Source organism: Megachile rotundata, chromosome 12 (genome assembly GCF_050947335.1).
Source record: "Megachile rotundata isolate GNS110a chromosome 12, iyMegRotu1, whole genome shotgun sequence".
In the NCBI taxonomy this organism is placed as follows: Eukaryota; Metazoa; Arthropoda; class Insecta; order Hymenoptera; family Megachilidae; genus Megachile; species Megachile rotundata.
Genome location: NC_134994.1, coordinates 15353524 through 15380156, shown reverse-complemented (window position 1 = coordinate 15380156; position 26633 = coordinate 15353524). Strand labels below are relative to the sequence as shown.

The 26633-nt window shown below is 30.9% G+C and overlaps 3 protein-coding genes across 9 annotated transcripts; all 3 read left to right on the top strand.

Annotated features, from left to right (window-relative positions):
- Positions 1-176: 176 nt before the first annotated feature.
- On the top strand, positions 177-5148 carry Tfb1 (transcription factor B1). Of its 4 annotated transcripts, none has more exons than XM_003701433.3 (8): positions 177-344; positions 1136-1320; positions 1603-1804; positions 1874-2030; positions 2105-2650; positions 2724-3051; positions 3140-3315; positions 3387-5148. In XM_003701433.3, the coding sequence occupies exons 1-8, from the start codon at positions 208-210 to the stop codon at positions 3507-3509; spliced, it is 1854 nt and encodes a 617-aa protein (XP_003701481.2). In that variant the 5' UTR covers positions 177-207; the 3' UTR covers positions 3510-5148. The 4 variants fall into 4 exon arrangements, with proteins under 4 accessions (XP_003701481.2, XP_012136634.1, XP_012136637.1 ...); XM_012281244.2 differs by having other exon boundaries at positions 1115-1320; XM_012281247.2 differs by having other exon boundaries at positions 245-463.
- Positions 4971-13641, top strand: LOC100883544 (uncharacterized). 4 transcript variants are annotated; one of them, XM_012281242.2, is made up of 11 exons: positions 4971-5111; positions 5194-5472; positions 5747-9376; positions 9446-9855; positions 9960-9986; positions 10129-10266; positions 10342-10463; positions 10538-10662; positions 10733-11016; positions 11084-11266; positions 11346-13641. In XM_012281242.2, exons 3-11 carry the CDS (start codon positions 5995-5997, stop codon positions 11592-11594), a joined length of 4920 nt encoding a protein of 1639 aa, XP_012136632.2. In that variant the 5' UTR covers positions 4971-5111; positions 5194-5472; positions 5747-5994; the 3' UTR covers positions 11595-13641. The 4 variants fall into 4 exon arrangements, 3 of the variants coding, with proteins under 3 accessions (XP_012136632.2, XP_012136633.2, XP_003701482.2); XR_001095343.2 differs by lacking the exon at positions 4971-5111 and having other exon boundaries at positions 5297-5472; positions 11346-11843; positions 13320-13567; XM_012281243.2 differs by lacking the exon at positions 5194-5472 and having other exon boundaries at positions 5019-5157.
- An 850-nt stretch (positions 13642-14491) lies between these two features.
- On the top strand, positions 14492-19157 carry Capr (caprin family member). Its single transcript, XM_003701435.3, has 6 exons — positions 14492-14650; positions 15366-15584; positions 15673-16020; positions 16114-16875; positions 16949-17252; positions 17316-19157. The coding sequence occupies exons 1-6, from the start codon at positions 14537-14539 to the stop codon at positions 17552-17554; spliced, it is 1986 nt and encodes a 661-aa protein (XP_003701483.1). The 5' UTR covers positions 14492-14536; the 3' UTR covers positions 17555-19157.
- Positions 19158-26633: the final 7476 nt, after the last annotated feature.

The following is a 26633-nucleotide window of genomic DNA, read 5'->3' as shown; positions in this document are numbered from 1 at the left end:
TTCACAACTTTCTCCAAAAAAAATGTCAGTTTATGCCACCAGATTTTGCGCTAATAATTTTGAATTTGAGTAAATAAATATACGACAAATTATTAGCTTAAATGTATAAAAAATAAGGGTAAAAAAAGGAAGAAAGGAACGTTTTAACAACAGGAAATTGAATGGAAGTTCTGTCGAACAACAGAGTGCGGTAGTCTCAGCAGGTCGATGGTACTGTTCGTACCGACGGTCCGTTCGCAGCCGTCTTTGCTTCGCGATGCGTCCGCTGATGTGTGTTTCTGCACATGGCCGTGCCGCCCAACGGGCTTCTGCATTGTTCCACAGTTTTTCGCACTTTACTACCGGTAAATGGATCCATTGTAATTAGATTTCCTATTCCCACGATTAAAAATCACGCGTTTTGTGCCTTAAACTATACAAAAAGCTTTTTCCGTGTCGATAACTATAATTAATGAATCAAAAAGTGAGTCACAAGCAATATCGTATCAATGTTTAGTTCGCAATGTAGTCAGCTTTTCTTTTATACGTGTTCAAAGATCTCATTGTTTACAAAACTAAATTGGACTTCGTATAACTTTATGTTACAAAATATTATCAATGAAGATTTTTTTCAGTCATTACGTTTTAATGTAGTATTCAAGGACGCACGGTGACAAACAAATCGTAATTTCTGTATATCACTATATTTCATCTTGCATTGTGTATTTTGAACGTTTCCTTTTTTTCCATTTATACGGAAATTGTATATGCAAATAAAGTTGAAAATAATTCAAATTAAAAAATCTTGGTTGTTCTGAGTTTTATTAACAAAAATTTTATCATTACAATTATTGGTAATCATCGTTATATATATATAAATATATATATGTATGTTTTTATTACATATAATTAATAAAGTAGATTATTTATATTAAGTGTATGATCTGTTGACAACAGAGCTTGACATTATAAATAATATTACTTGATAATGGAATAACAATTCAATTGTAAAGTTAATAGGAACATAATATTCTTTTAAATAAATATAAAATTGTCTGCATAACCAGTGTACTTGTAGAAAATTTACACAATGAAAATTGGTTGTAATAGTCATATACTTTTGAATATGTTCTAGGGTTATATTTATTATTTTTAGAAGAATTGTATTGTATATTACAACATCCACCATGACTACATCATCAGAAGATGTTCTAATGCAAGTGGGACAAGTCCGTTATAAAAAAGGAGATGGTACTTTGTATGTCATGAATGAACGAATTGCTTGGATGCTTGATAACAGAGATACTGTATCTGTCAGTCACAAATATGCTGATATTAAATGTAAGAAAATTGGTGTAATATAGCTAGAATAATGTTTAATAAAAAAATTATTAAAGAAAATTTATATTGCCATAAATTCACTACATTTTATGATTGTGATCAATGATTTATCATTTTAATTAATTTTATATTTTGATTTATTGTTTAACTTATATCCTACATGTATATACATTTTAATTTTTGAATGAATAATATAATTATTAATTATTAAAAAAGATAAGACTTATGTTTATTGATGTTAATAATTTTATAATATATTATATTATTATGTTTTCATTGTAGTGCAAAAAATTTCACCAGAAGGAAAATCAAAAATACAGCTACAAGTTGTACTACATGATGGTTCATCGTCTACCTTTCATTTTGTAAATAGAAATGGGCAGGAAGCACAAATTAAGGATCGTGATGATGTAAAAGAATTACTTCAACAGTTACTACCAAAATTTAAAAGAAAAGTAAATAAGGAGTTAGAAGAAAAAAATAGGTAATAGTTTGAATATTACACTAATTATTTTTTTATATTTCTGTATTATAATACAATATTATTTATCAGAATGCTTCAAGAAAATCCTGTACTACTTCAGTTATACAGAGATTTAGTTATAACACAAGTTATTTCATCTGAAGAATTTTGGTCACAACATGCTGCAGAATATACCCAAGCTAAGAAAAGTCAACGACAAGAAATAGGAGTTAATAGTGCTTTTTTGGTAAAAATTATTATGAAACTAATAATATGCAACTTAAAATACGTCGCATTAATGGTTACTTGCATTATTCTTAGGCTGATATAAAACCACAAACTGATGGTTGCAATGGATTGAAATATAATCTAACTGTTGACATAATAGAATGCATTTTTAAAACTTATCCAGCAGTCAAAAGAAAACATCAAGAAAATGTGCCTCATAAGATGTCGGAATCCGATTTTTGGACAAAATTCTTTCAATCGCATTATTTTCATCGAGATCGTATCAATGCAGGGACCAAGGATCTTTTTACCGAATGTGCCAAAATAGATGATCAAGAACTTAAAAAAGATATTCAGTCGGGAATCGATGATCCGTTGGTGGATATAACTTCTTTTGAAGATCAAAGTCTAGATGAAAACTATGGGAATGGACCTAGTAAATCTGACAAAGTTTCAGGAAATATTGTACATCAAAGTATGATTAAGAGATTCAATCAACACAGCATTATGGTTTTAAAAGCCAGCACTGCCAAGCAATCTACACAATCTGCTCAACCACAACTAAACGGATCAACTCCATCGGCAAGCAAAACTACAGTACTCTCTAATCAATTAGATGAACGACCAAAGACTAAAAAAGTAAACTTACATTATGTATATTGCATTTTTATTTAAAGTAGCAAATTTCTAAATAACATTTATGTTCTTTTAGCTTAGAATACAAGAAAAATTAATTTACGATGATCTCGATACCGCTCATGATACAAACACGAATAATAGCACACCATTAAACTTGACACATATAGACAGGTATTTACATGGTCCAGTACCAGGATATAGTAATACAGAACCAACGTCTGAGGAACTTCTTGTAACGTTAAATCAGTTAAAGAAGGAAGCAAGTGGTTGGTTAACAGCAAATAGTATACCAAGACAATTGGCAACGTCATTAGTTAGTCCAGCCGCTGCAGTCTCAGCTCTGGGGGAATTAACTCCAGGTGGTTCTTTAATGAAAGGTTTCAGAGAAGAAAGTCTTGGACGTATGTACAGTTTAAAAATATTAAAAATAATTTTTAAATTTGGTATACATATCATGTTACATTTTGTTCATATTTATTTTGATTACAGAATTGATACCAAAGGATTTAGAAAAAGAATTACGCAATGTATATGTGTGTACATGTGAACTTTTAAGACATTTCTGGCGTAGCTTTCCACCTACAACACCTCAGCTTGAAGAAAAAGCAGTTAGAATGCACGAAGCTCTACGTAGATTTCATTCTGCAAAACTTAAACCTTTTGAAGTAAGTTTTGTTATAGAAATTATATATTAAATTGTTGACAGAATTTTTTATATTTTGAATCTGTTTTTTAGGATCGTGTTCAACGAGACTTCTCTGCCGTTAGTCAACATTTAACAAGTCATTTAAATCAGTTACTAAACACAGCATACCGAAAATTCGCAGTTTGGCAACAACGTAAGATGCAAATGAGGTAGCCATTGAATAACTTACCGTAAAATTAAAAATAACATGAGTAAAGCAGAGCAATATTTATATATATATATAAAAATATATGTATATACATATATACATATTGCATTTTGTAATGTTACCGTAAATAGGAATTAATATGGGTGTATTTCACAAAAACCAAAGCTGAATCGTGTCATGCATCCTGTGCTGCCACATATTGTTAATTTATTCTTACATAACCATGTTTATTACTGTTTTAAAACTTTCATAAGTGTGTTATTTGAGTTCATTCGAAAAAAAATATTTCATTAATATTTTCGTAACGTCGTTCATAGTTTATTTATTTACTTTTTGTAGACTATTATGTATCATTTTACATGTCATACATTGGTAAATTACAATTGTCATGATAAGATTTTGAAAAAATTAAAGAATTAAAATTTATGATTATGGAAAAAGATATTAAATATAGAATCGAGTTGATATTTATAAATTTCTTTAAAAAAGCTATGATTGCGTATATAATATTTAAGGTTTGTAAAATGAAATTATTTAGAGAAGTGTATGTAAAAAAAATTAGCTAAATACTGTACGATATCAAAGTAGCTGTGATACCGTCACTGTATCATTAAGCTTATTTATAGATTTTGTTTCGATGTTTTCTTTCTTACGAATAAATGTTTTATATTCATTTCAATAGAATTAGGATACCAAAGTTTTTTTCGTGGCATACTCATTATAAAAATGAAGAGCACGTTTTATACAATTACTAAAAGTGTAATTCATAAAATATAAATTTGTATTGTTAAACTTGAAATGAATTCATAAATTTTACCAAAAGAAAAAATTATAAACATAACACACAGTGACATCAGGATACTTTTTATGATATCTGCGATATACTCAACTAAGTGTCTTAATTGTTGAATGCTACTTTTTTTTATAATGTCAGATATGATAATTGGCAACATAAACTGCCTGCTCACTTTCCCTATAGTAGCAATAATTTGGCAGTTGTTAAAATAGATGATACCTATTTCAATCAGTAACAAATCTCAGTGATCATCATACTCGCAAATTGCACTATAATTACTAGTACGATAACAATTATAAATATATTCTTACATTATCATTACAATAAATGTTATTATTGTGAATATAAGTGAATTAATTAATGATACCTGTGTAATAAATATTCTTAATACTGCTAAAATTATAAACCATAACTTTCAACAATTATATCAGAGATAAGAGTTATTTCTAATTATTTTAATTTTCTTAAAAAGTCCCGCCTGTTGATCATTCTCTCTCGATCATTCTCTATCTGTACGATCACTAGATGGCGCAAATGATTGTTGATTTTGTTCAAAATGGCGGCCTATAATGGGCACTACGGGGTAACATTGTTCGAATCCCCGCGATAAATGAGCCCATGCGAAGTTAACTCGCCGCGGTGTGTGTGCGAGTACCGGGTCTAGAGTATATCCGGAATGTACACTTTTCTTCGGATGATTAAATCATGTGAGCGAAACCACGGTGCCAGCCGATCGTATGTCGTGCATTGGCCAAGTTTGTGTAGCCATATTTATTGTGTTATTCGGCAAGACGTTATATCTTATACACCGGTAAATGTAATTGCTAATAAAAACATATGGCTATTTATTATTGAAGGTAAAATTATTGTCTTAACGTTTGTTTTTTATAAAGAATGTGGCGACTTTGTTACCTCTGATAAAGAGCGATTACGTGCATATGAAACATTTAAGGACTCTAGTACAGTAGGACATGAAAAGACGCTATACTGGGTTGTCCTCGGTTCTTCAAAAACGGCGCACATTTATTATTAATTGTTCTTTATACAAATTGTTGTTTTTACAACTTTTAAGCGGTGAAACTCGTGCAATATATCGAAGCACGTCAATTTCTTTACTCTCTTTGATAACACAGAATTGTGTTGTGTATTGCATTAAGATTTTTATGAAAAGTGTAAGTATTTTCTTATTATACTACAAATAGAACTTTATTTTTTTTACAATTATATTCCTATCTAATTAGATATATTAATTGAACAAATAAAAATCATAATTTATAGATAATATACTGCTTGTTATGATGTACACAACGATTTGTTTACTAGTTGATATTGAAATAATATTTAGATAGACGTATAGTTATATTTACATTCATAAATATATATTCGTGAATTCTTTTTTATTATATTTATATTTACATAATATATAAAAGTTATTTATTTTTTCAGACCAAGATGGAAGAACTACTATATCATATTGTTAGTCCTAATTACTGGATAATAATTCATAAACCATATATACAGTGAACAAGTTTTTGGTAAAGTTTTTATATTAATATGCAAAAAAGGTATATGAAAGGATTTCGAGAAAAAATTATGTTATGAATATCACAAAATATATGCGTGACATTTATATACACAAAAGCCTGCTGTACGTGGACCAAGCAGGCTAGGCACTACTGTGCCAAGCTTGGGTAATGGATCCTGTTCGTCCATGGTATACATCGTATAATCGTCTTGCTTTAAGTACTGCAACCAGTACGTTTCAATCAACAACTTCGAGCACAACCAGTGATTTTGTATCTCATCACTTAGCAACAACTGCTACCCAAGCAGTTCCTTCAACAACAACGTCACAATTACTTCTACAAGCAGCTCATACAACAGCAACTCTGGCGGGTCAGCCATCTCCGTTTAACCCAGGGGGGTTTTTGTCTCCACCCCCTGTGGGTTATGATGTATTTTCACCTCTGTTTCATCATTCTAATCCCAAACAAGCACATTATGTTACTCAACATAGACAAGCTCTTGCTCAAGCACAAGTAGTGGCTGTAACAAAACAAAATTCCACAACAGAATCTGACATCCCTGTGTTAAGGGAAAATTATAGTTCAGCACACCAGTCAACATTTTTTGAGCATCAGGGTGCAGCTACATCACCTACGACATCTACATTGGCTTGGACTCATCAAAATAATGCACAATTACCTAGTCCATTTGGTATTTTACCTCATGAAACTGTTGTTCCATCATCTCCAGGACCATCATCTACTACAAAACCAACTAGTGGTGTTTATGAAAATACATTTAATTCACATTTTGCTACAACACAAACTATAAATAATTTAAATTCACAATTATCCACATCTCCTGAATATAAATCATCTAGTTATCCAGATAATAAGAAAACAATGAGTATAAGACCTCAATCACCAACAGTAAGCATCAAATCAGTGGTTTCTACATCACTAGCAAATAGCAATCAAACATTCTTTCAGCAAGTACCTACTACGTTTAATTCTGAGACATTAGCAAATAATTATTCTACTGGTAATGGAAATCAAACTCCTAATGGAAAAGTGCAATCTTCCCTTCATCAACAATCATGTATTGTTTCAACTCCAAATAATACAGTCAGTAAAGAGTATAGAATACCTCAACCACCTGCTCGATCTGTTACATCAACGACTATATTTTTGAATACATCTGTCAGATCTGTGTCTTCACAAGTGCAAGATAAACAACCCGCACGAAATTTTGCTTCGCCACCGAATAAAGTAATTTCCACGTCTCAACAAAGTATTCAAACTAAAGCACAGACGAAAATATATCCAGAATTGAGTACACATAATGAACATAGACAAAATGAAACATCGCACGATAATACCCAGTCATCTCCTATTAGTTTTTCTATTATGGATTCACGTGGTTTAAACTATACTGCTGGAAATAATACAACGTGTACAAATACTGGTGGTAAACTTGGTAATAATCAAAGGACTCAGTCAAACAGCAACTTGCAAACTCATCCCCAACAAACACAACAACAGCAGCAACAACAACAGCAACAGTTTCATGTTTTAAATCAACAGCAGCAGCAACAACAACAACAACAAACGTCATATAGACATTATCTCACAGGAGCTGCAAATGATTCTGACTATCATCATTCTGGAAGATCAAAGTCTACAACTTCCAGTGATTCTGCTTATTCTTCTAATAACTCCTCTCAAAATGGACCTGATTGTGGTGTTGTTGTACCAAGAAGACCAAGTCCATTGCAGGCACATTCACAAGCAAGTCCATTGGGACATGTTCCAAGTCCTGCTTATCCTATGTATAACAGCCCAATGGCTACTATATCGTCATCTCCCTCACCTTTACAACAACATACGGAAAATGGAAATCAATGTGTAAGTGGGCCACCATATAAAGGAAGTGTACAACAACAAGTTACACCACCGTCGCCACTAGACGTAACTGTTCCGCGACCAGCATCTCAAGGGCAAGTTGTTTATTCATCTGTCATCACAAGGGCTCTGGGAACTACCGAAAATAAGTCCAATTATAATGCAGATAGTAAAAATTATGATAGACAACAAGACTTCTCACAAACACAGAAGCAAGTATGTTGGGAAAATGATAACAGACAACCAAACACTAATAGAAAATTTTCTGTTACATTGTATACTGGTGGAACCACTGATATAAGTCCTCAAAATTTACCAGTTCAACAAGTACAACGGGTATTAAATGTTTCTGATAAACAGCAAATATATTTTGAATCCAACCAAGTAACTTTACAAGATTTAAGCAGTTGCAGAGGAGATCCTATGAGTATAGTAAAGAATTTGCAAACTCTACAACAAGGATCTTGTCAAGTACAACAACAACAACAATCAACTGTTTCTGTTACACCACCTGAACAGCAAAAGCACATAGAAGATCGACGTAAAGTCGACACTGCCAATAAGAAAAGGAAAAGTTTGGAAAAAAGTGGTCATAGTTCTTTAAATGAAGTAACTGGAACAACAACAACAGCAACAACAATGACAGAATATTTAAGCAGGATACCACCACCTGCACATCATAACGCAAATCAACAACAGCAAAACGGTTATTTTGATTTTGAAAGATGGAATTTACCTCCACCACCCGCTAAGATGTTTCCTGGTGCATCAGGTGCTTTTAGTTCACAATCAAGTTTACACCATTCAAGTAATTTTGTTGGTACCCCAGCACATCAGCATCAGTCTTTAATGGTACCTCATCATCATGCTCCTCCTCCTATCCCATATTTTCCTGCCTTTCATATTCCTCCAAGTCATCATCATCCACACGAATTTCAATCTTCTGTTGAAATTACACCAGTCGGTTTTGGTGAAAATACAACAAATCAAACTACTAGTTATAATCAAGAAATTAGAGAAGATCAACCTAAAGTAATTGTTCCTAATATCGAAGAAGAATTGAGGTTTTTACAACAAAATCAACAACCAATTCAAACTACGAATTCGTTAAATAAAGACTTTAAGAAATCTAATAAAGATCCTAATTCTGGGTTTATGGCAAGTTATTTAAAATTTTTGCAAGGTGAAAGGGAACCATCGCCTCCACCTGCAATTCGTGGTGGCAGAAAAGCAACCTGGAATAGGTCGAAACCTTATATTCCTACAGGCACCAACAAACCAGTAGAAAGTTCAGCAAATGGGGAAACAGTGAAAACACAGCTAGAAAAGCCACCACCTCCTAAAGAAACTCCAGTAATTGATTATGCTAATGATCCTAGATATTTTCCTTTACCAAAGGAGAGAAAGAAACAGAATTTTGATTCAAGCGATGATGGATTTACTAGTGACGACGATTTTCTATTTCCCCCTAAAAAAGATAAAAAAGCAACAAATACAAATGCTTCCATTACGATGGAACCAGTAGTTACAAAATTGGATGGTAAGCCCAAAAAAGGAAGGCCAATTAAACCTGGAGGACCAACAGACAGAAAAAGAAGAGCTGCCGCAGCAGCGGCGGAAGCAGCGACAATTGCATCGACGGGGAAAGCTTCAAGAAAATATGAAGAAGGTAATATATATATCCTTGTTTATCAGACTAAAATATTATATATTATAACTAATCACATGTTTCTTGCAGTGGATCCTTTACTTTTACCTCCAAGACGTGAAACATCTAGGAGAAAAGCGAAGGAAAAAACGTCGGTAAAACAATTTCTAGATCGACAACAGGGTATAGATTACTTTGATAACGACGAAGAACAAGGTGATTCAGATTCTGATCCTGCTTGGACACCTGCTGTAAAATTAGTTGGAGATGAAGAAGAAAAGAAGAAAAAACGTGGTAGACCCGTTATTACCAAAAAAAGTAGAAGAGTTATAGAAGAAGATGACTATACTGGTGATGTTATCGTCTCAAAGAAGTCAAGCAGGAAAAAGAATGAGACTGTTTCAAAAACATCCAATGTTGCTGGAAAAGTATCTTGTAAAATAGATGAAAAACTTTTAGCATCTATCAGCGATGAAGACATTGATATTTCACCGTTTAAGGTATACCATTTAATTAGAATATTATTATTTCGAATTAATGCGTTTATATGCATGTCTTCGTAATGTGTGCATAAACTTATATGTTGTTTATATCTTGCATGCAGCACTCAGGAGATAATTTAGAAGATGTGGTAATTTTCTTATAAATATAATCTTATAAAGTAGCGTATCAGTAGAATGTAACGAATTAAATCCTATTTCTATTGAATAGTAATTGCTTGTTCCGAATGTAATTTATTTTCAATATAATCAATATTGTTGTATATTTTTCAGTCTGGAGAATTTGTTGTTATCAAAGCGGACTTAAATGAAGAATACCCTGCATTATGGAGAATAGATGGCAAGACATTACTACAAAAGTATGAACCATTTAAATCCAACGGGAAAACCTTGTATAGAAACATATCCACGGTAATAGACAAGACACTTTATATGAAATTTTTGTTATTTCTCTTCAATATATATGTATATTAATTATACTCCTAGTATTCGGGTTGGGTACCACAAAATCGACACATATATCAACAAGTTCCAGTAAAGTTTTGGCAACAAGGAAAGACGGAGACCATAGTAGAGTTTTTAAAAGATGAAATGATTATTGATGACAAGTAAGTTTATCTTGATAAAGTTCAATAAAGAAGTTAAATTTAAAAAAAGGTTATCGAATTTCTTTACTTTTTAGGGAATGTATTGACAAGTCTATGAAAGATAGTCAAAAATATCGAGATAACTTTGAAGTATATATACAAACATTGATCTCGCAAGCTTTGGACTCCAATTTTCTTACAGAAATCTTTCAAGAACAAGGTATAATTTATAATTAAAACAATTTAATATCATGATTTCTTTTTAATCTAATTGTTTTTCTTCCTGACAGATGATTATTTCCTTTCAAATGTAAAAACTGTGGACGAGGTAACAGAGGAGAGAAAACAACGATTGTTATCAACAACAAAATGGCGATCAAATGTTATAAATGCAATATCAACTTGGCCATGCCTTAATGTTCTTAAGGATTTACCACTTACAGAATATAAAGGAAAGTCATGTGCTGGTTGCCAACAAGCTAATATTCATGCCAGAGTATTACTATATGGTCAACCATATAATGCAACTACGTTAGAGGGTTCTCCGCCTGACCCAAGAGTACCTCAAGAAAAGGTATTATTTAAATTTATTGATTTTTCACGAAACAATTTTATAATTGAGTTAATCATTTCATTTATAGGATTTTTTATTATGTCGAATATGTCAAGCAAAAGTAGCTCTGTACAATAAAGTAGCACATCAGAAGTATTTAATGTTTTTGGAATGTGCAAGAAGAGTAGCAGACAAACGAGTAGCAAATCCGCATAAGGATACTACAATAATACTAAACGAACTCCTAGCAGATGAAGCATGGTTAAATCAGGTAAATAGTAAATATATTTTCAAGACAATGTATATTACAAAGTTATTACGATTGATTCAATAAAAAAATTATGTTTCAGTTATTTAAAGAAGTTAGGTCTATTTGGGCGGAAATAGACAATTTGGAACAACAAACTAAAACAAAATCAAGTTCAAAATCTATTTTACCTTCATTGAATGATGCTGGAGAAACAATTGAAAATGTTTCAACGACGCAAATAACTAAATCGACTGCTAATATCTCCGATTCACAGGTGCCTACACAGAAAACTGAAGATATTTCTGAAACAGTGTCTTGCAATGTGCAAATGAGCAGTATACCATCTTAGTGGTGCTACAATAATCATTGGTTCTGTTTTATGTACAATGTCTCAAGACCATTAAAGGTTTAGTGATATATCGATTTTATGAATATAAAGTTAATACCAGTCTCGAGACCAAACAGTTGAATATTGTATTTTGAGGATGGTAAATATTTAATTTGAGTTAATACTACATGCTGTGCCGAACGGTGAAGTTAACGTTAATGTGTAATCAAGAAACTATAGTTATAGTGATAAGAAGTAGTGAATAGCGAGGTAAGTAAGATTAGCGTATAAACACGACATATGTAAAATATTCGCCCCTGCGTATAAATTAGAAATGAGCCCAAACTTCGCCATCATAGTAGCATAATAATAGAGATTTACAAATGTTTGTGTGGATAAACATTTAGTTATAGCATTTGTATCGTGATAATCTTATATGATATCGAGGTCTGATACATTAAGATCTGAAAAAGTACGAAAGACAAATGATTTTAGGATAAAACATACAAAGTGATATGGCGTGTAATACGTCGCGACCTTCTGTAACATATTTACATACATCACATTCTTTAAAGCCACAAAGGTTTGTTCGCTGCAAAATGCAGAAATATTATGCTGTTTGTTCCTCTAATTGTAATTTTGAAATTCATTACGCATTTCCTTTATAGCTTGTATCTATCTTTTTTAATGATTTAAAAAATGTAAACAATATTTATGTTGATGTTAATTTGTATATAGACATATAACTATAAAACTTAAACGTATAAAATACGTTAAAAATATTCAGAAGTGTTCCAAAATAGCATTTTCTTATTTTAAATAAAATGCTTCATGGTAAATGCAATATTTTAAAAATATGTATTATTCTTTTATAGAGAAACATTAGAAACCTTATAGTACATCTGTATTGTAATTTTTCGATAAAATTAAAAATATTTTTTCATGCATTCTCCGATCACTGTGTTTTGGCATGTAATCTTTATTAACTAACTTCTTCCATTGCAATTACCTAATAATTCAGTAGTATGTTTCAAAATTCTTCCATATTAAAATACGTATAAATAAAGCAATGTCAACATTCTGATTTTATAATACATTAACTAGCTATTACCATGACTTCAAATCATTTATTTTTGTGAATAAACTTGATTTTAATAACATGCGTAATTGTATATGAATTCTGAATGAATGTTGTATAAGAAAGTGTATCTATTTTCATAAAAAATCTGATAATATCAATGCTTAAGATTTTGATCTTCTAAACGAAATTAAAGTTTCTACAATTTTCTCTATTATTAGAATTTATATCATATTTTCCTTTTTAAATCCTTCAATGAGTAAGCAAATAATAGAAAAAATATTAACAAAACATACTTGTTTAAATTAATTCAAAGACTTGCTTGTCTAATTTAAAAGTTTTTAATATCTATAATACAATTTATGCAATTTAAATGTTTCGGTAAACGTTTATTTTATAAGAAAACTAATTGATTTTAATAATTTCAAGAAGTTGGCATGTTTTTACATTAAAATGTTTCCAAACTTTTCAATTAGGTAATAAAAATCTGTAACTAATAGACTAATGGTTATTAATAATTTTACTATTCATATGATTACATTTTAAATTACATTCATATTATTATGTTATAACAATTTTTATGATCTTTATTGTAATTATTATTATTACTATTATATTATTATCACTGTTTAAATCTGAAGTTTTCTAAGTTTTTGATCTGTTTTTAGATTTGTTAAGAAAGAAGATGTTCTCTAAAAACAAGAGTGGTGATATGCGTGTATGGCGCGAATGTATTTTTCAAAGACGATATATTAAATTATATTTGTAAATTGTAAAAATCTAATAGCAACAGGTGACTGCTATAATAAAGCCATAGGGCTTTAGACATCTTTGATATACTATTACGGTATCATTGTATTAGCGATTACTGTCGGATTATTGAATTGTAAAATAAATTATTTCAAGAAGCTATAAACTTGGAATTTAAAAATGCGGGCATTTGGACACTGACGCAGTAATAATAAAAGGAAAGTATCCAGTTATAAGACATTTTCTTTTTGGTAAACGTGCCATGCAATACTTCTTATTAATAAAAGAAAGCCAGTGCTATATATATGTATATATATCGATTATTCAATTGATTTACTTAACAATTTGGATTTATTCTAGTCGAAAATTCATCATAATTATATTACTGATCATTTATCTCTATACAAGTAATGTATGGATTGTAAATTAACATATCGTGTATAGCACTAGCTTGAAATCGTTGTTTCCGACATTATAGAAATCAGTAATAGAAACAAAAATGTATACTTATTTGTTCAACTGTAAACTTATTACTTTTTTAATCATAATACAGATTAGATATAGCTTTTTAATCATGGAATTACAGTATTTTTGTTATCAAAATTTAAAAAAGAAGATACAATCAAAATATATATTATATCCTAGCAGATTATTACTCGCATAATTTATGTTTTTATTAATCTTTTTTCAATAAAATTAAAAAAAAAATGTTTTAAAAACTGTGTATTAATATAATTAGTTTATCTGATTTTATATAGTTTTTTTTTTTTTTTTTTTTTAAATATTTATTATTTAATCCTTTTGTACATATTGTAAGTATAGTACGTTTAAAAATTTTTAAGAATTTCAATTTATATAAAAAAAAGTAACATAATACGTAGAATAATTTTCATAAATATATATTTTTATATTTTATTTTTAAATTCAATTGGTAACATTAAGAGTTGAAGTAATCTTTTTAATTTTAATTTAAATAGTTTTCGGAAAGGGTCCTAACAGAAAATTGTTACGGCATTGACAAAAAGGTTAGGTACAAACTGAAACTGAGCATGCGCTTATGATCACTTCTCTTTCCCCGTACCCCGAAACTCCAATGCTATTCTAATTTCCAGTTCGCGTTTGTTGCCCGTGAAGGATGCCTTCTGCCAACCCTAAACTAGAAAAACAGGCCTCTACGGAGACCGTAGATCCTATACGCCAGGCGATTATCGTTATCGAACATAAGATACGAAATCTTGAAAAGCGTAAGGTAAGTATTTGAAATATATATTTGCGAATAAAGATGAGAAAAGTATCTGTCAGTTGATGGCTTTCACGGTGCATTCCGCCATGATTGGATATGCCATGTGCTCACACTCGAGATTTTGTAGGTATCTGGTGATTATACTGTAACGAACTAATACTTATCATGATTTTTTGTTATTAAAATTTATTCGTTAAAGTTGAGTTAAATTAAAACTGTCGATTTTTGCACAATTAAACAATTAAATTTGCTATCGTAAACTTCGTATCATGGCGGTATCTTCTAAGGATGTGCACAAAACTTTACGCGACACGCTTTCAGGTCGCTACCGGTAAATTAGATTGTGTAATATCATTTTTTGTTTAACAAGAGATTAATAAACTGGACATAAAATTTCAGTTCATACAATGCTTAAACTTAATATATCAATAATTGATTTAACGTTTGTCCCCGTTTTTAAGTCTGAATATAATTTTCTAGAATCATGTATCCAAAAAATCATAAAGCAAAATCACAGCTTCATATCAACATGAAGTAGTCAAATATCATAAGAAACTTGATATGAAACTTAAAATTAAATCAATTAAATATATACATATATATATATATATATATATATATATATATATATATATATATATATTTATTTATTTATTAATTTATTTCTTGGATATAATTTTTTAATTAGTTTATTAACATTAACAATATTTGTTGCATTTAGGCAAAGTTAGAGTCATACAGGGATCTGCAGAAGAATGGGAGGGAACTAAACGCAGATCAGAAAACAGCAGTGGTTAAATATGATGAAGTATTACAAACATTGGATATTACTAAGGAATTACATAAACAAATTGTTGGAATTGCTCATGATGCTGTCAAACAACAAAAGAAATTGGCAAGAAAAGAGGCTATTGAAAGAACACAACAGGATATTGCAAAGGTATGTCTTTGTTGTTAATACATTCAATCTTATAATACCAATAATCTCTGTTGTTGTATAAAATAACTTATTTATTTATATACTATAGGTGAAAGAAGTTCTTCTTATACAAGATGCACTGATGAACATGGGAACGGATTCTGTTAGAGAAGACTTTCTTGCTGGAAAAAACGGTGCAGTGAAATTAACGGAACAAGACTTAAAGAGTTTGGACAGTCTCTACAATGAAGTTATGATGAAACATCATCGAGAGGAAGGTGAACCAACATTTCTTCAACAAGTACAGAAAGTAGCAGAACATTATGTAGCTATTGTTGATGGAAAACCAAGAGAAGTTGTTGGTACAACTTATAACAAATTGAAAGAAATTATCACGTCTATTAATCAGTGTGGGTACTTTGATCAAGTTCATGAAACTGAAGCTGCAGTAGAGGAAGTAAGTTGCAGTATCTGTTACAATCCTTTATTTGTCGATTAATTTAAATGAAATTTAATAATAATTATTATTTTGTAACATTTTTCTTTTTAGGTTGCAGAAGCAGTTGCTGAAACCCAAATATCAGAAACTCCTGCACAGGAACAAGTCAACGAAGAATATAATAGCAATGACAGGCACATTCCACCCGAGTCCATCATTCCCATTCCTAATTTTCCAGTACAAGTTGCTCCTCTCCCAGTTGTTTCTGGCACTACCCCAGTTTCTGGTCCTATTCCTGTAGTTGCACAACCAATTCCACCACATCCAGCAGCGCCGGTTGAAACATCTTATTACACAAATGCTACTGGATTTGTACCACAACCACAGCAGCAACAACAACAGTCACAACCAGCTCAACAGCAACCACCACAGGCTCCCAGAATTAATGATGTTATAGGCACGCCGAATTTCTTTTTTTTGCAAGAATCTGAACTTGATTCACCAGATGTTACATCTCAAGCACCTATTGTTTCACACATTCCTGCTGCTGTGAATGCACCTATTCCTTCGCAAACATTTACAAATCAAAATTTTGCAAATGCACCAGTAGTACCACAACCAGTTATATATCAACATCAACCACCACAGGATATGTCCCACATTCCTGGATTTGCTAACCCTAACCCACCTCCACCCATTCCAATGCCACCTTCTCATCAACAACCAAATATTCAGTATAGTCCACAACATCCTACTAATTTCCAACAGCAACCACAACAGCAACAACAGCAAACTGTTGCACAACAAATTTCACAGCCGGCACAAACACAAAATTTTGAGCATCAACAGGAAAGTCAACAACCACCTAACGAGGTATTTAAATTTGCCTATTCACTGAACATTGTTCTTTTACGTTTTGTAATAATTGTAGTATTGAAATATTCAGGAAAAACCTGAGGAAAATCAAGAAGAAACCCCAGCACCAGAAACAGAATTAGAACAACCAAGTGAATCTGTCGATTGGTGTCAAATGGCTGAGAGCGGAAATATAAACGATTGGAATCAGACGGATCAATCGCAATCATCAACTCAAGATTCACAACAAACACAACAACAAACAACTCAGCAAGCTTGGGGTGACCAACAGCGTAGTGGATACAGAGGTAGAGGTGGAAGAAGAGGTAACTCTAATGGTTACAATGGAAGAGGCAGGGGTGGTGGTTATCAACAAAATGGTCGTGGAGGACAAGGTAAAAAGTATTAATAATATAGTATACTTGATGTATTTTACTAACAAATGATTTCGATTTTAGGAACTTACTATCGCAATGATAGTAACTATCAAAATGGTTACCAACAACGTTCTTGGGGAAACAGCGAAGGAAATAGTGGTTACAATTCTGGTTATAAAAGAGGAGGCGGTGGACCAAGAGGTGGTCCACGAGGCGAGCGTGGTATAGATAGAGGTAGTCGAGGACAATTTCGTGGTCAACGAGGAGGAAATCGTGGCGGTTACACGCCCCGTGGTAAACCCCACACGCAACAACAATAAAGATACGATAGAGCAATGCACAGCGAAACATTATAAATAATACTATAATTCAATTGTCTGTTTATGAAAAAACCTAAGTCGTATCTTTATTCTTAGTAGTACAATCTGAGAAAACTTGCACAAAGTCGTGAAATTCTATAAATTTTAATATGTGGAATAGCAACTTTAACATTCTAGATTATTGTTTAAGAGTGAGTTTTGTAAAGCACATGAAAGGAAAAATGTGGACAATTCATTGTTTTTATAAATATTAATAACTTTAAAGAAGAGAGTACATAGATTTATATTGTTTTCATATAAAATTCATACAATAAAGAACACATTTAATGTGTTTCATTATGACTTAGGGTATTTCCTAAATTAGACATTGAATAACCAAAATTTTGCATTTGAATTTGGTATCTATAATTATCAAAAGGAAAACCTATTAATATTAATGGAAAGGTTATACATAACATTGTGATATAAAAGATCAACCAAATTCAGAAGCGTGAACCCACCATGCAAGTATTATTGTGTTGTGACAGAAGGCAGTTTTCACAGGGCAACAACAGCTGATCAACAAAGATTAGAAAAATAATTTTATTATAAAAAAAATACAAAAAAAAATGAGAACTCATACAAGCATTTCACGCAAAGACAAGACATAAGAATGTATTTAACGAATAACGTTAAAATGATTACACGAATAGGTGAACTGCACGACCATCTCTTTGTCTTGCGGCGCATCGTTCTAGAGAATTTTTTAAGATACCAGAAAAAAAGAGGATACAGTGAGCAATGCCTTCTTCTAGTACTATATAAGGTGAGTTACTAGAAAACGCTATCTAAAATTTTTGACCTGTGGCGTTAAACGAATATATATATATATATATATATACATATATATATAATAAAATTTGTTGTGTTCACGTCATTTAAATATTTGTATCAAACGAATCCATTAATGCATGATAAATTTAGTTACAATATTTTCGTTTAATGTCAACGAATCAAAAGTTACTTTAGGTAGTAGTTTTCGATTAACTTACCCTGTATATGTTCTTAACTTCATATTCCATTTTTGGTCTATGAATCTGTGAAACATTTAGAGAATTAAGGTTGTCGAGATTTAGTAGTTTGAGGAAAATAAAAGGTTTACGTAATATATGAATTTCTAAAAACGTTTTTTCATTGCTTCGGATTACATCGCTCCCTCTTCTATTTTTTCTGAATGATTTCAAAATTCTTCACGGTCGCCTCGCAGCTGGCCAAGTAAAAGAGATTGCAGTGCAATTTCAAGTTTATGAAGCAACATTACCTGATTTTTTTTATCGCAAAATATATATGATTATTTTTAAAAAAAAAAAAAAGAGAAGCGATAGTGCGGATGCTTTAGCATATAAGTCGAGTGTACAATTATTGACTAGATGCAAAGAAGGCGTATTTGAATAGTGCGCCAATGACAAAAAGCTATACTCACACCGCCAAACACACGATGAGGAGTACCGTATTGTATTTTGTTTGTACATTTGTGTTTAATCACCTCCATCTACAGTTATGTTCAATTATCCTATGAATACCTATGTATCTTCCAAATAAAGATCTAATTCAACCCTGCTAACTAGCCTATCATACTCATTGTTAACTTGAGAAACGACTTTTCGCTCTTCAGCTTGTTCTCAAATAAAAAAATCGAATAAAATATTTGATTAATCATAAATACATAATAGTACTACTACTTTTTTTCTTTATTTTTGAAAATGATCAAATATGTGATTTATTTTTAAATACATTATGATCTAAAAACAAAATAAGTTTCCTCAGAAATGCAAGAATAAAAGTGCACATGCGTATTTCTTCGTTGATCGGTGATTGCGCGCGATATTTTACGAGCAGTGTTGGGCAGTCCCAGTGCATGCGCAGTAAGCTATCCGTAGAAGTCCTCAGTAGCGTATACACTTTGATGAAATATAAGGTATCATTAGGCCCTAGTAAGGAAAAAAAAATAAATCTGAAGAAAATTGCAGGAAAGAGAATAAAAGGGTTAAATAATACAACAGATTATATATAATAAAAGTAATATTAAATTTATTTATGATTATTATTATTTTTTACGTTTGCAGCCGATTTGTTATATGAGTACCAATATTTATTGCAAGAGCAAAGGAAAAAGATACCGCTCGATTTTTATCGGATCTATGCATGTTAACAAAATAAAATCCATGTATTTCTTTGTTATTGTTTCTCTGATATTATAATTTTCACACGTATAAAATATAGTTATTCAAAGAGGTCCTTCCAAGTCGTTTTTCTTAAATAATAAATTCATTTAGTGTATTAAAAATTATTGTGCTTTTGTGTTATTTCAAATATAATAATCTCCTATATTCCATCATATTATTCCCATTATATTATATTACATAATTCGCGATATACATATACATATATGTATGTTAATAAATAATCATTTTGCAACATATCTGCAAGATTAAGTTAAAAAAAATTAATAAATTTAAATAATTACAACAATAAATTTGTTAATAAACTACCAAAAAATATAAAATTATAAAAAATATGACGTTAGAATAATTATACAGCAACCAATGAGAATGGCTGCACGCTATTGGTGGATTACATGATGTCTGATTGGCTACTGTACACTAGCAATCACTCTTGCACTTCGATTTGATCTATTGGTCGATTACGTGATGTCTAATTGGCTACTGTAAACTACCAATCGCACTTACACTTGAAGAGGTCGCCGCTGCTCAGTTTTGTTTTGGAAGTCGAGGAGGTCGGATCAGCCCTGTCAACACTTACCGGTACGAGTCAAGGGTTTACTTTATCGATATTGTGCTTGTCCCTGTATTACCTACTGTGCTTTAATAAGTGTTTAGTGTGTTTTAATAAATATTTTTTAATAAATATGCGGGTGTATTAATAAAATTTATGGTGTGATTCTACAAGTGTCAGTGACTTTACTAGTGTGTTTCCTTAAGTGATTGTGCATGTGTATACGGATTTATTACTGTGTTTTATGGTGCGGTTATTTGAATGTTTTATTAATTTTTTACTGTTTTAATGTATTTTGTGGAGTGATTATTTAAGTGCTTTTACAAACTGTTATTGGGTGTTGGTGTACTTTATGCAATGATTATTTAAGTGTTTTGGCATAGTGTTACTGGTGCTTTAGTGTACTTTATGCAATGATTATTTAAGTGTTTTGACATATTGTTACTGGTGGTTTAGTGTATTATGTGGAATGATTATTTAAGTGTTTTGACATATTGTTACTGGTGTTTTAATATATTTTATGGAGTGGTTATTTAAATGTTTTAACAAATTGCTACTGGTGTTTTAGTGTGTATTATGGAATGGTTATTTAAATATTTTAACAAATTGTTACTGGTGTTTTAGTGTATATTATGGAGTGGTTATTTAAATGTTTTGGAATACTTGCACTGCTGTTTTAATGTGTTTTACCATGTAGTTATCTATGTGTTTCGGTATAAATTTGCAAACGTTTTAACCTGTGGCATACAATAATTATTCAAGTGTATTGACATACTTTTTCGAATATTTTATAATGTTTTACTGAGTGACTATACGTTTTGATACACGTTTGCAAATTTATTACCAGTTTTTGTAATGTACTTGTATGTAGTTTTGCATGCATGCTTATCATAGTCACAAAAACGAATCGAAACGCAAATTGATAGACAGTTACTAAATTGTTGTCCTGCTATGATTACAGGTCACGCTGCCAATCCAATGGACAAACTGCCAAATCCAAACGTTGCCAAAGCAGTTCAAAGCAGTCCAAAGCAGTCCAAAGCAGTCCAAATCTCTGATGCTTTACCGGTAAAGCGATCGCAGTGGCGCAAGTCAGCGATCGGTGAGTCGCATGCTTTATGGTTCCTCCGGTTCCCATCATGTCGTAGGACGAATGGTCCGAAGCGACACGGGAACTGGTTGTATTTTATATTTTGCGAGCATAGTGACCACGACTGTACGATCGTGCAAAATTCGTACAAACTGTTTATTATATTTATTAGCTCAGGTCAGGGTTTTCTTGTACATCGCGTTTTAACTTGTTTGCAATTTCAAATTAAAATTAGTACATAGAAGTCGGATGACCCTCCGATTTCACAGTAGTTTTCGAGTCATTTTGATAAAGTTATCGAGTCACTTTTAATTTTTACGTACGCGTGAAAATTTTTTAAATAAATGTACAAGAAAGTATCGCGAGAAACAGATTTCGATATCAAAGTTATTTACGAATGTTTGAGTCATTTAGAAATTTACTTTGATATCATAAATCTGTTAAGAATGAAACTACCGATATACTTAGATTTTTGCAAAGTGATCTTCCATTTTCCATTTTGAAAGTTTTTTAAAGTTAGAGTCAATTTTTGCTGGAAGACACTTTATTAGCATGTTTCTAATCATATTTTTTAGCTCAGGATTTTCAGCACACATGAAGAAAACTGGTAGGTCAAAATACATGTGGCCGTGTTCATTTTTATGCTCTATACTCATGCGCGTGCTTAGATGCTACTCGCATGGGTTAGGGCAGGTGGACACGGTTTAGTTTTAAGATATTTGGCGATCGACAAATTGACAGTGAATTATCGACACAAGTTACACGTGTGTGTGTGGTTAGGTCGTGGACCTTGTGTCGATTTATTTTTTAAATTTTGCAAAATTCTATTTGAAAATGCATACAAAATGCAAGTCGAGTCATTTGAAAATGCATACAAAATGCAAGTAGAGTCATTTGAAAATTATATAAATTGATTAAGTTAGAAAATTGTATAAGTAGTTTAAATTATTACATGCACATATTACATTCAATATTCGAAAGAGTACGAAAATGAAATATGTTAAGTTCACTGTCGATTGTCGATCGATTTCAGCAAAAAGGTATGAACTTAGAGTGTGAATGTAGTATTGAACTCGGGTGTCGGAGACGTCCCGGGACGTACTCCCTAGGATTAGGCTTTTTTGCACCCGGGTGGTATGTGTGAGAACCGTGGAGTGTGTTTTTGTGAGAATGGACTTTGCAATTTTTTAAATATAGCGATAGGCAGGCAGGTAGCTTACTTCTGGTGTGAATGAGTTAGTTTTAAGTAGGTAGGGCCAGAGCAAGCTTTCACGTTTCTCTATCCTCCTCTCTCACACGTGAGATGCTTGCATCTGGGGGGTTTACGAAAAATCGAGAAGAGAAAAATATTAAATATGAATATATTTAATATCTCTTGAACTCGATTGTTCGTTCAGGCCAGGCCTTTTAGTTTGTAAGTCGCAGTCGGGTTCTAGATCCGACTGCAAAAATGAAGTATAAAGTGAAGTGAAGTGCAGTGAAATAAAATATTCTGCTCGGACATTCTTTTACGGACAGCGCATTCTGAGAATCGCTGGTCGTATCTTTTTATTTTGAGTAATTTTTCATTCTTATTAATTTAACTTATTACATTTATTACATAAAATTTTGATTTTGTTATCGATCGAAATAAATGGATAGTGGTGCAATTTTATTTCTATAAAATTGTTTGCTATCTGTTTATGGAGATTGATAGCGAAATTGAAATTTTATGTGAAAAATAAGAATGTCCGAGTTACCGTAAAAATTCGCGAGTGATTTTTGTGAGGCTTTGCCGAAGAGAGAAGAGGCTATATGCCGAAGAGCCCCGGCAAAAGTTGCCAAAGAAGAGGGGAACTATTAATGAATGTCCATCCTAAGATCTTAGGATGGACAGTCATTCTGTCACTATGCTCGCTATTATTTTCTTGTGTTTTACATGTATTTTTTGAACGATACAAAATGTATCGTCAAGTTTTGCTCAAATGTTTACGAGCAAAGCCACTCGCGATTTTATTCGCGATTCGAGATTTTTATGCCCTCCCTATTAAATTTCGCGATTAGAGATTTTTATGCCCTCCCTATTAAATTTCGCGATTAGAGATTTTTATGCCCTCCCTATTAAATTTCGCGATTAGAGATTTTTGTATAACTGCAATTAAATTTTGAGATTAGAGATTTGCATACCCCTTTGCGATTCGAGATTTTTATATCCCTTTGCAATTTTATTACGAAATTAGAAATTTTATATCCCTTCGCGATTATATATTGAGATTCACGATTTTTATATCCCTTCGCGATTTTAATTTCTCCCAATTTTATGTGTTAATTATTTTTCTCTGTTTCAGGAATTAATTTGGTATACATTGTTTTATTGTTGATTGATTTTAAATTCGTAATTTTCATTGTGTTTCTTGTTTTTCGGTAGGGTTGTTTCACTTCTTTTCGTACAATTTTATAGATTAATAAAGTTTTGTATGTTTCAGATTTTATTTTTTGCTAAGTTGTGTTGTTCTCTCTTCTGAAATCCGCAATTTTCATTGCGTTTTGTGTTTTTTCAAATTCTTGTATGAAATAAAGAAAAATCTTGCTCCCTCTCCCACCATTTTCTGTGTTAATAAAATTTTGTCTGTTTCAGAATTCAATTTTAAGTAAGTAATGAAATAATTTATATTTGTCTTAATAACTTTTGTCTGTTTCAGATTTTTATTTTATATAAGTATTGAAATCATTCATTTTTGTCTTAATTACTTTTATCTGTTTCAGATCTTTATTTTATGTAAGTATTGAAATAATTTATATTTGTCTTAATTACTGTTATCTGTTGCAGAATGTAATTTTTGGTAAGTTCTGTTCAATGCATTAGTTTTTTAATTCCGAGCTTGTGGGAGGATGGGTGGGCTCGGGCGCAGGTTTTTCGTCACAATATGTGGCGAAAAGCCTGCGCACATTGTAAGTGCCTTTTGTTCTAACTTGCACTCATCTTTAACTCAATTTTTTAACTTGTTACATATTAGATTTTAGTAGTAGCCAATCATTTTTATTGTCAATTGCTCGAAACTTAAAAGAAAGTTCTTCCAACTTTCTTCTTTAACCCTTTTCTTTACAAACTTTTATATTATACGAGTGCAATGTTAGAACAAAAGGCACATTTAGGGCTTTAATATTGTAGTATGCGTGAGTGTGTGAAAATGTGAGTACACGATGCAGGACTTATTTAGTTTAAGAGTTTTTCAGATTCGAAATGATTTTATTTTTTACTTTGAAGATTTCAAGACTACTTTCTATTTTATTCCTTGCTTGGAAGTTTTCAAGTCTTCTCTATTTTATTCCTTGCTTGGAAGTCTTCAAGTCTTCTCTATTTTATTTCTTGCTTCGAAGTTTTCAAGTCTCTTCGTTATTTCATTCCATCTACTGTATTTTTGGTGATTTCAATTTTTCCAAAGTCGTGTTTCGAATAAAGATTGATTTCATTCTTCGTTTTTCAATTTTCTGTCTTTAACTGCATTCGTCTGTTTCAGGTTTAAATTCATGTAAGTTATTTTTAATATTTTATATTTGTCTAAATTATTTTTGTATGTTGCAGGTTTTTATTGTATGTAAGTAAGTTTTAATGATTTATATTTGCTTTAATCACTTTTGTTTGTTTCAGATTTTTATTTTAAGTAAGTAATTTTTAATGTTTCATGTTTGTCTAAATTATTTTTGTATGTTTCAGGTTTTTATTTTGTGTAAGTAAGTTGTAATGATTCATATTTGCCTTAATCAGTTTTGTCTGTTTCAGATTTTTATTTTAAGTAAGTAATTTTTAATGTTTCATGTTTGTCTAATTATTTTTGTATGTTACAGGTTTATATTTTATGTAAGTAAGTTTTAATGATTTACATGTCTTAATTATTTTTGTGTGTTTCAGGTATTTATTTTAAGTAAGTAATTTTTAATGTTTCATGTTTGTCTAATTATTTTTATATGTTGCAGGTTTTTATTGTATGTAAGTAAGTTTTAAATGATTTATATTTGCCTTAATCACTTTTGTTTGTTTCAGATTTTTATTTTAAGTAAGTAATTTTTAATGTTTCATGTTTGTCTAAATTATTTTTGTATGTTTCAGGTTTTTATTTTGTGTAAGTAAGTTGTAATGATTCATATTTGCCTTAATCACTTTTGTTTGTTTCAGATTTTTATTTTAAGTAAGTAATTTTTAATGTTTCATGTTTGTCTAATTATTTTTGTATGTTACAGGTTTTTATTGTGTGTAAGTAAGTTGTAATGATTCATATTTGCCTTAATCAGTTTTGTCTGTTTCAGATTTTTATTTTAAGTAAGTAATTTTTAATGTTTCATGTTTGTCTAATTATTTTTGTATGTTACAGGTTTATATTTTATGTAAGTAAGTTTTAATGATTTACATGTCTTAATTATTTTTGTGTGTTTCAGGTATTTATTTTAAGTAAGTAATTTTTAATGTTTCATGTTTGTCTAAATTATTTTTGTATGTTACAGGTTTATATTTTATGTAAGTAAGTTTTAATGATTTACATGTCTTAATTATTTTTGTGTGTTTCAGGTATTTATTTTAAGTAAGTAATTTTTAATGTTTCATGTTTGTCTAATTATTTTTATATGTTGCAGGTTTTTATTTCGTGCAAGTAAGTTGAAATGATTTATATTTGCCTTAATCAGTTTTGTCTGTTTCAGATTTTTATTTCAAGTAAGTAATTTATTTTCTGTCTTAATAAATGTTTGTATGTTTCAGCTTTTTATTTTAATAATTTGGTTTATCTTAATTTCGTTCAGATATTTCAGATTCTTATTTTAATTAAGTATTGAAATGTTTCATTTTTATGTTACAGGTTTTGATTGTAAGTAATTGAGTACTTCCCTAATATATTGTATTTTATTTGCGCATTTTTATCAAGTCGACTCGAATTTTATTTCCCTTTTACTCCGAAAATGTTAATATGAATTTTGCATGTTAGCATGAATTCTGCATGCCCAAAATTATAACGTTAGTAATCTTGCATTTGCTTCTCTATTTCCTCTTTTTATTGTTACACTTAATTATTCTATAGCTAATGAAGAGGTCATCATTGAAGACTTTCTTCGAGGGATTTCATCAACTTATGCGCTAATTTTAAGTTTACTTTTAGTTAATTTTAAGTTGCGTCTATTGTAACATATTGTAGTATGAATGAGTGAATGTGTGAGATGCGTATACGCGAAGATTGAAGACAT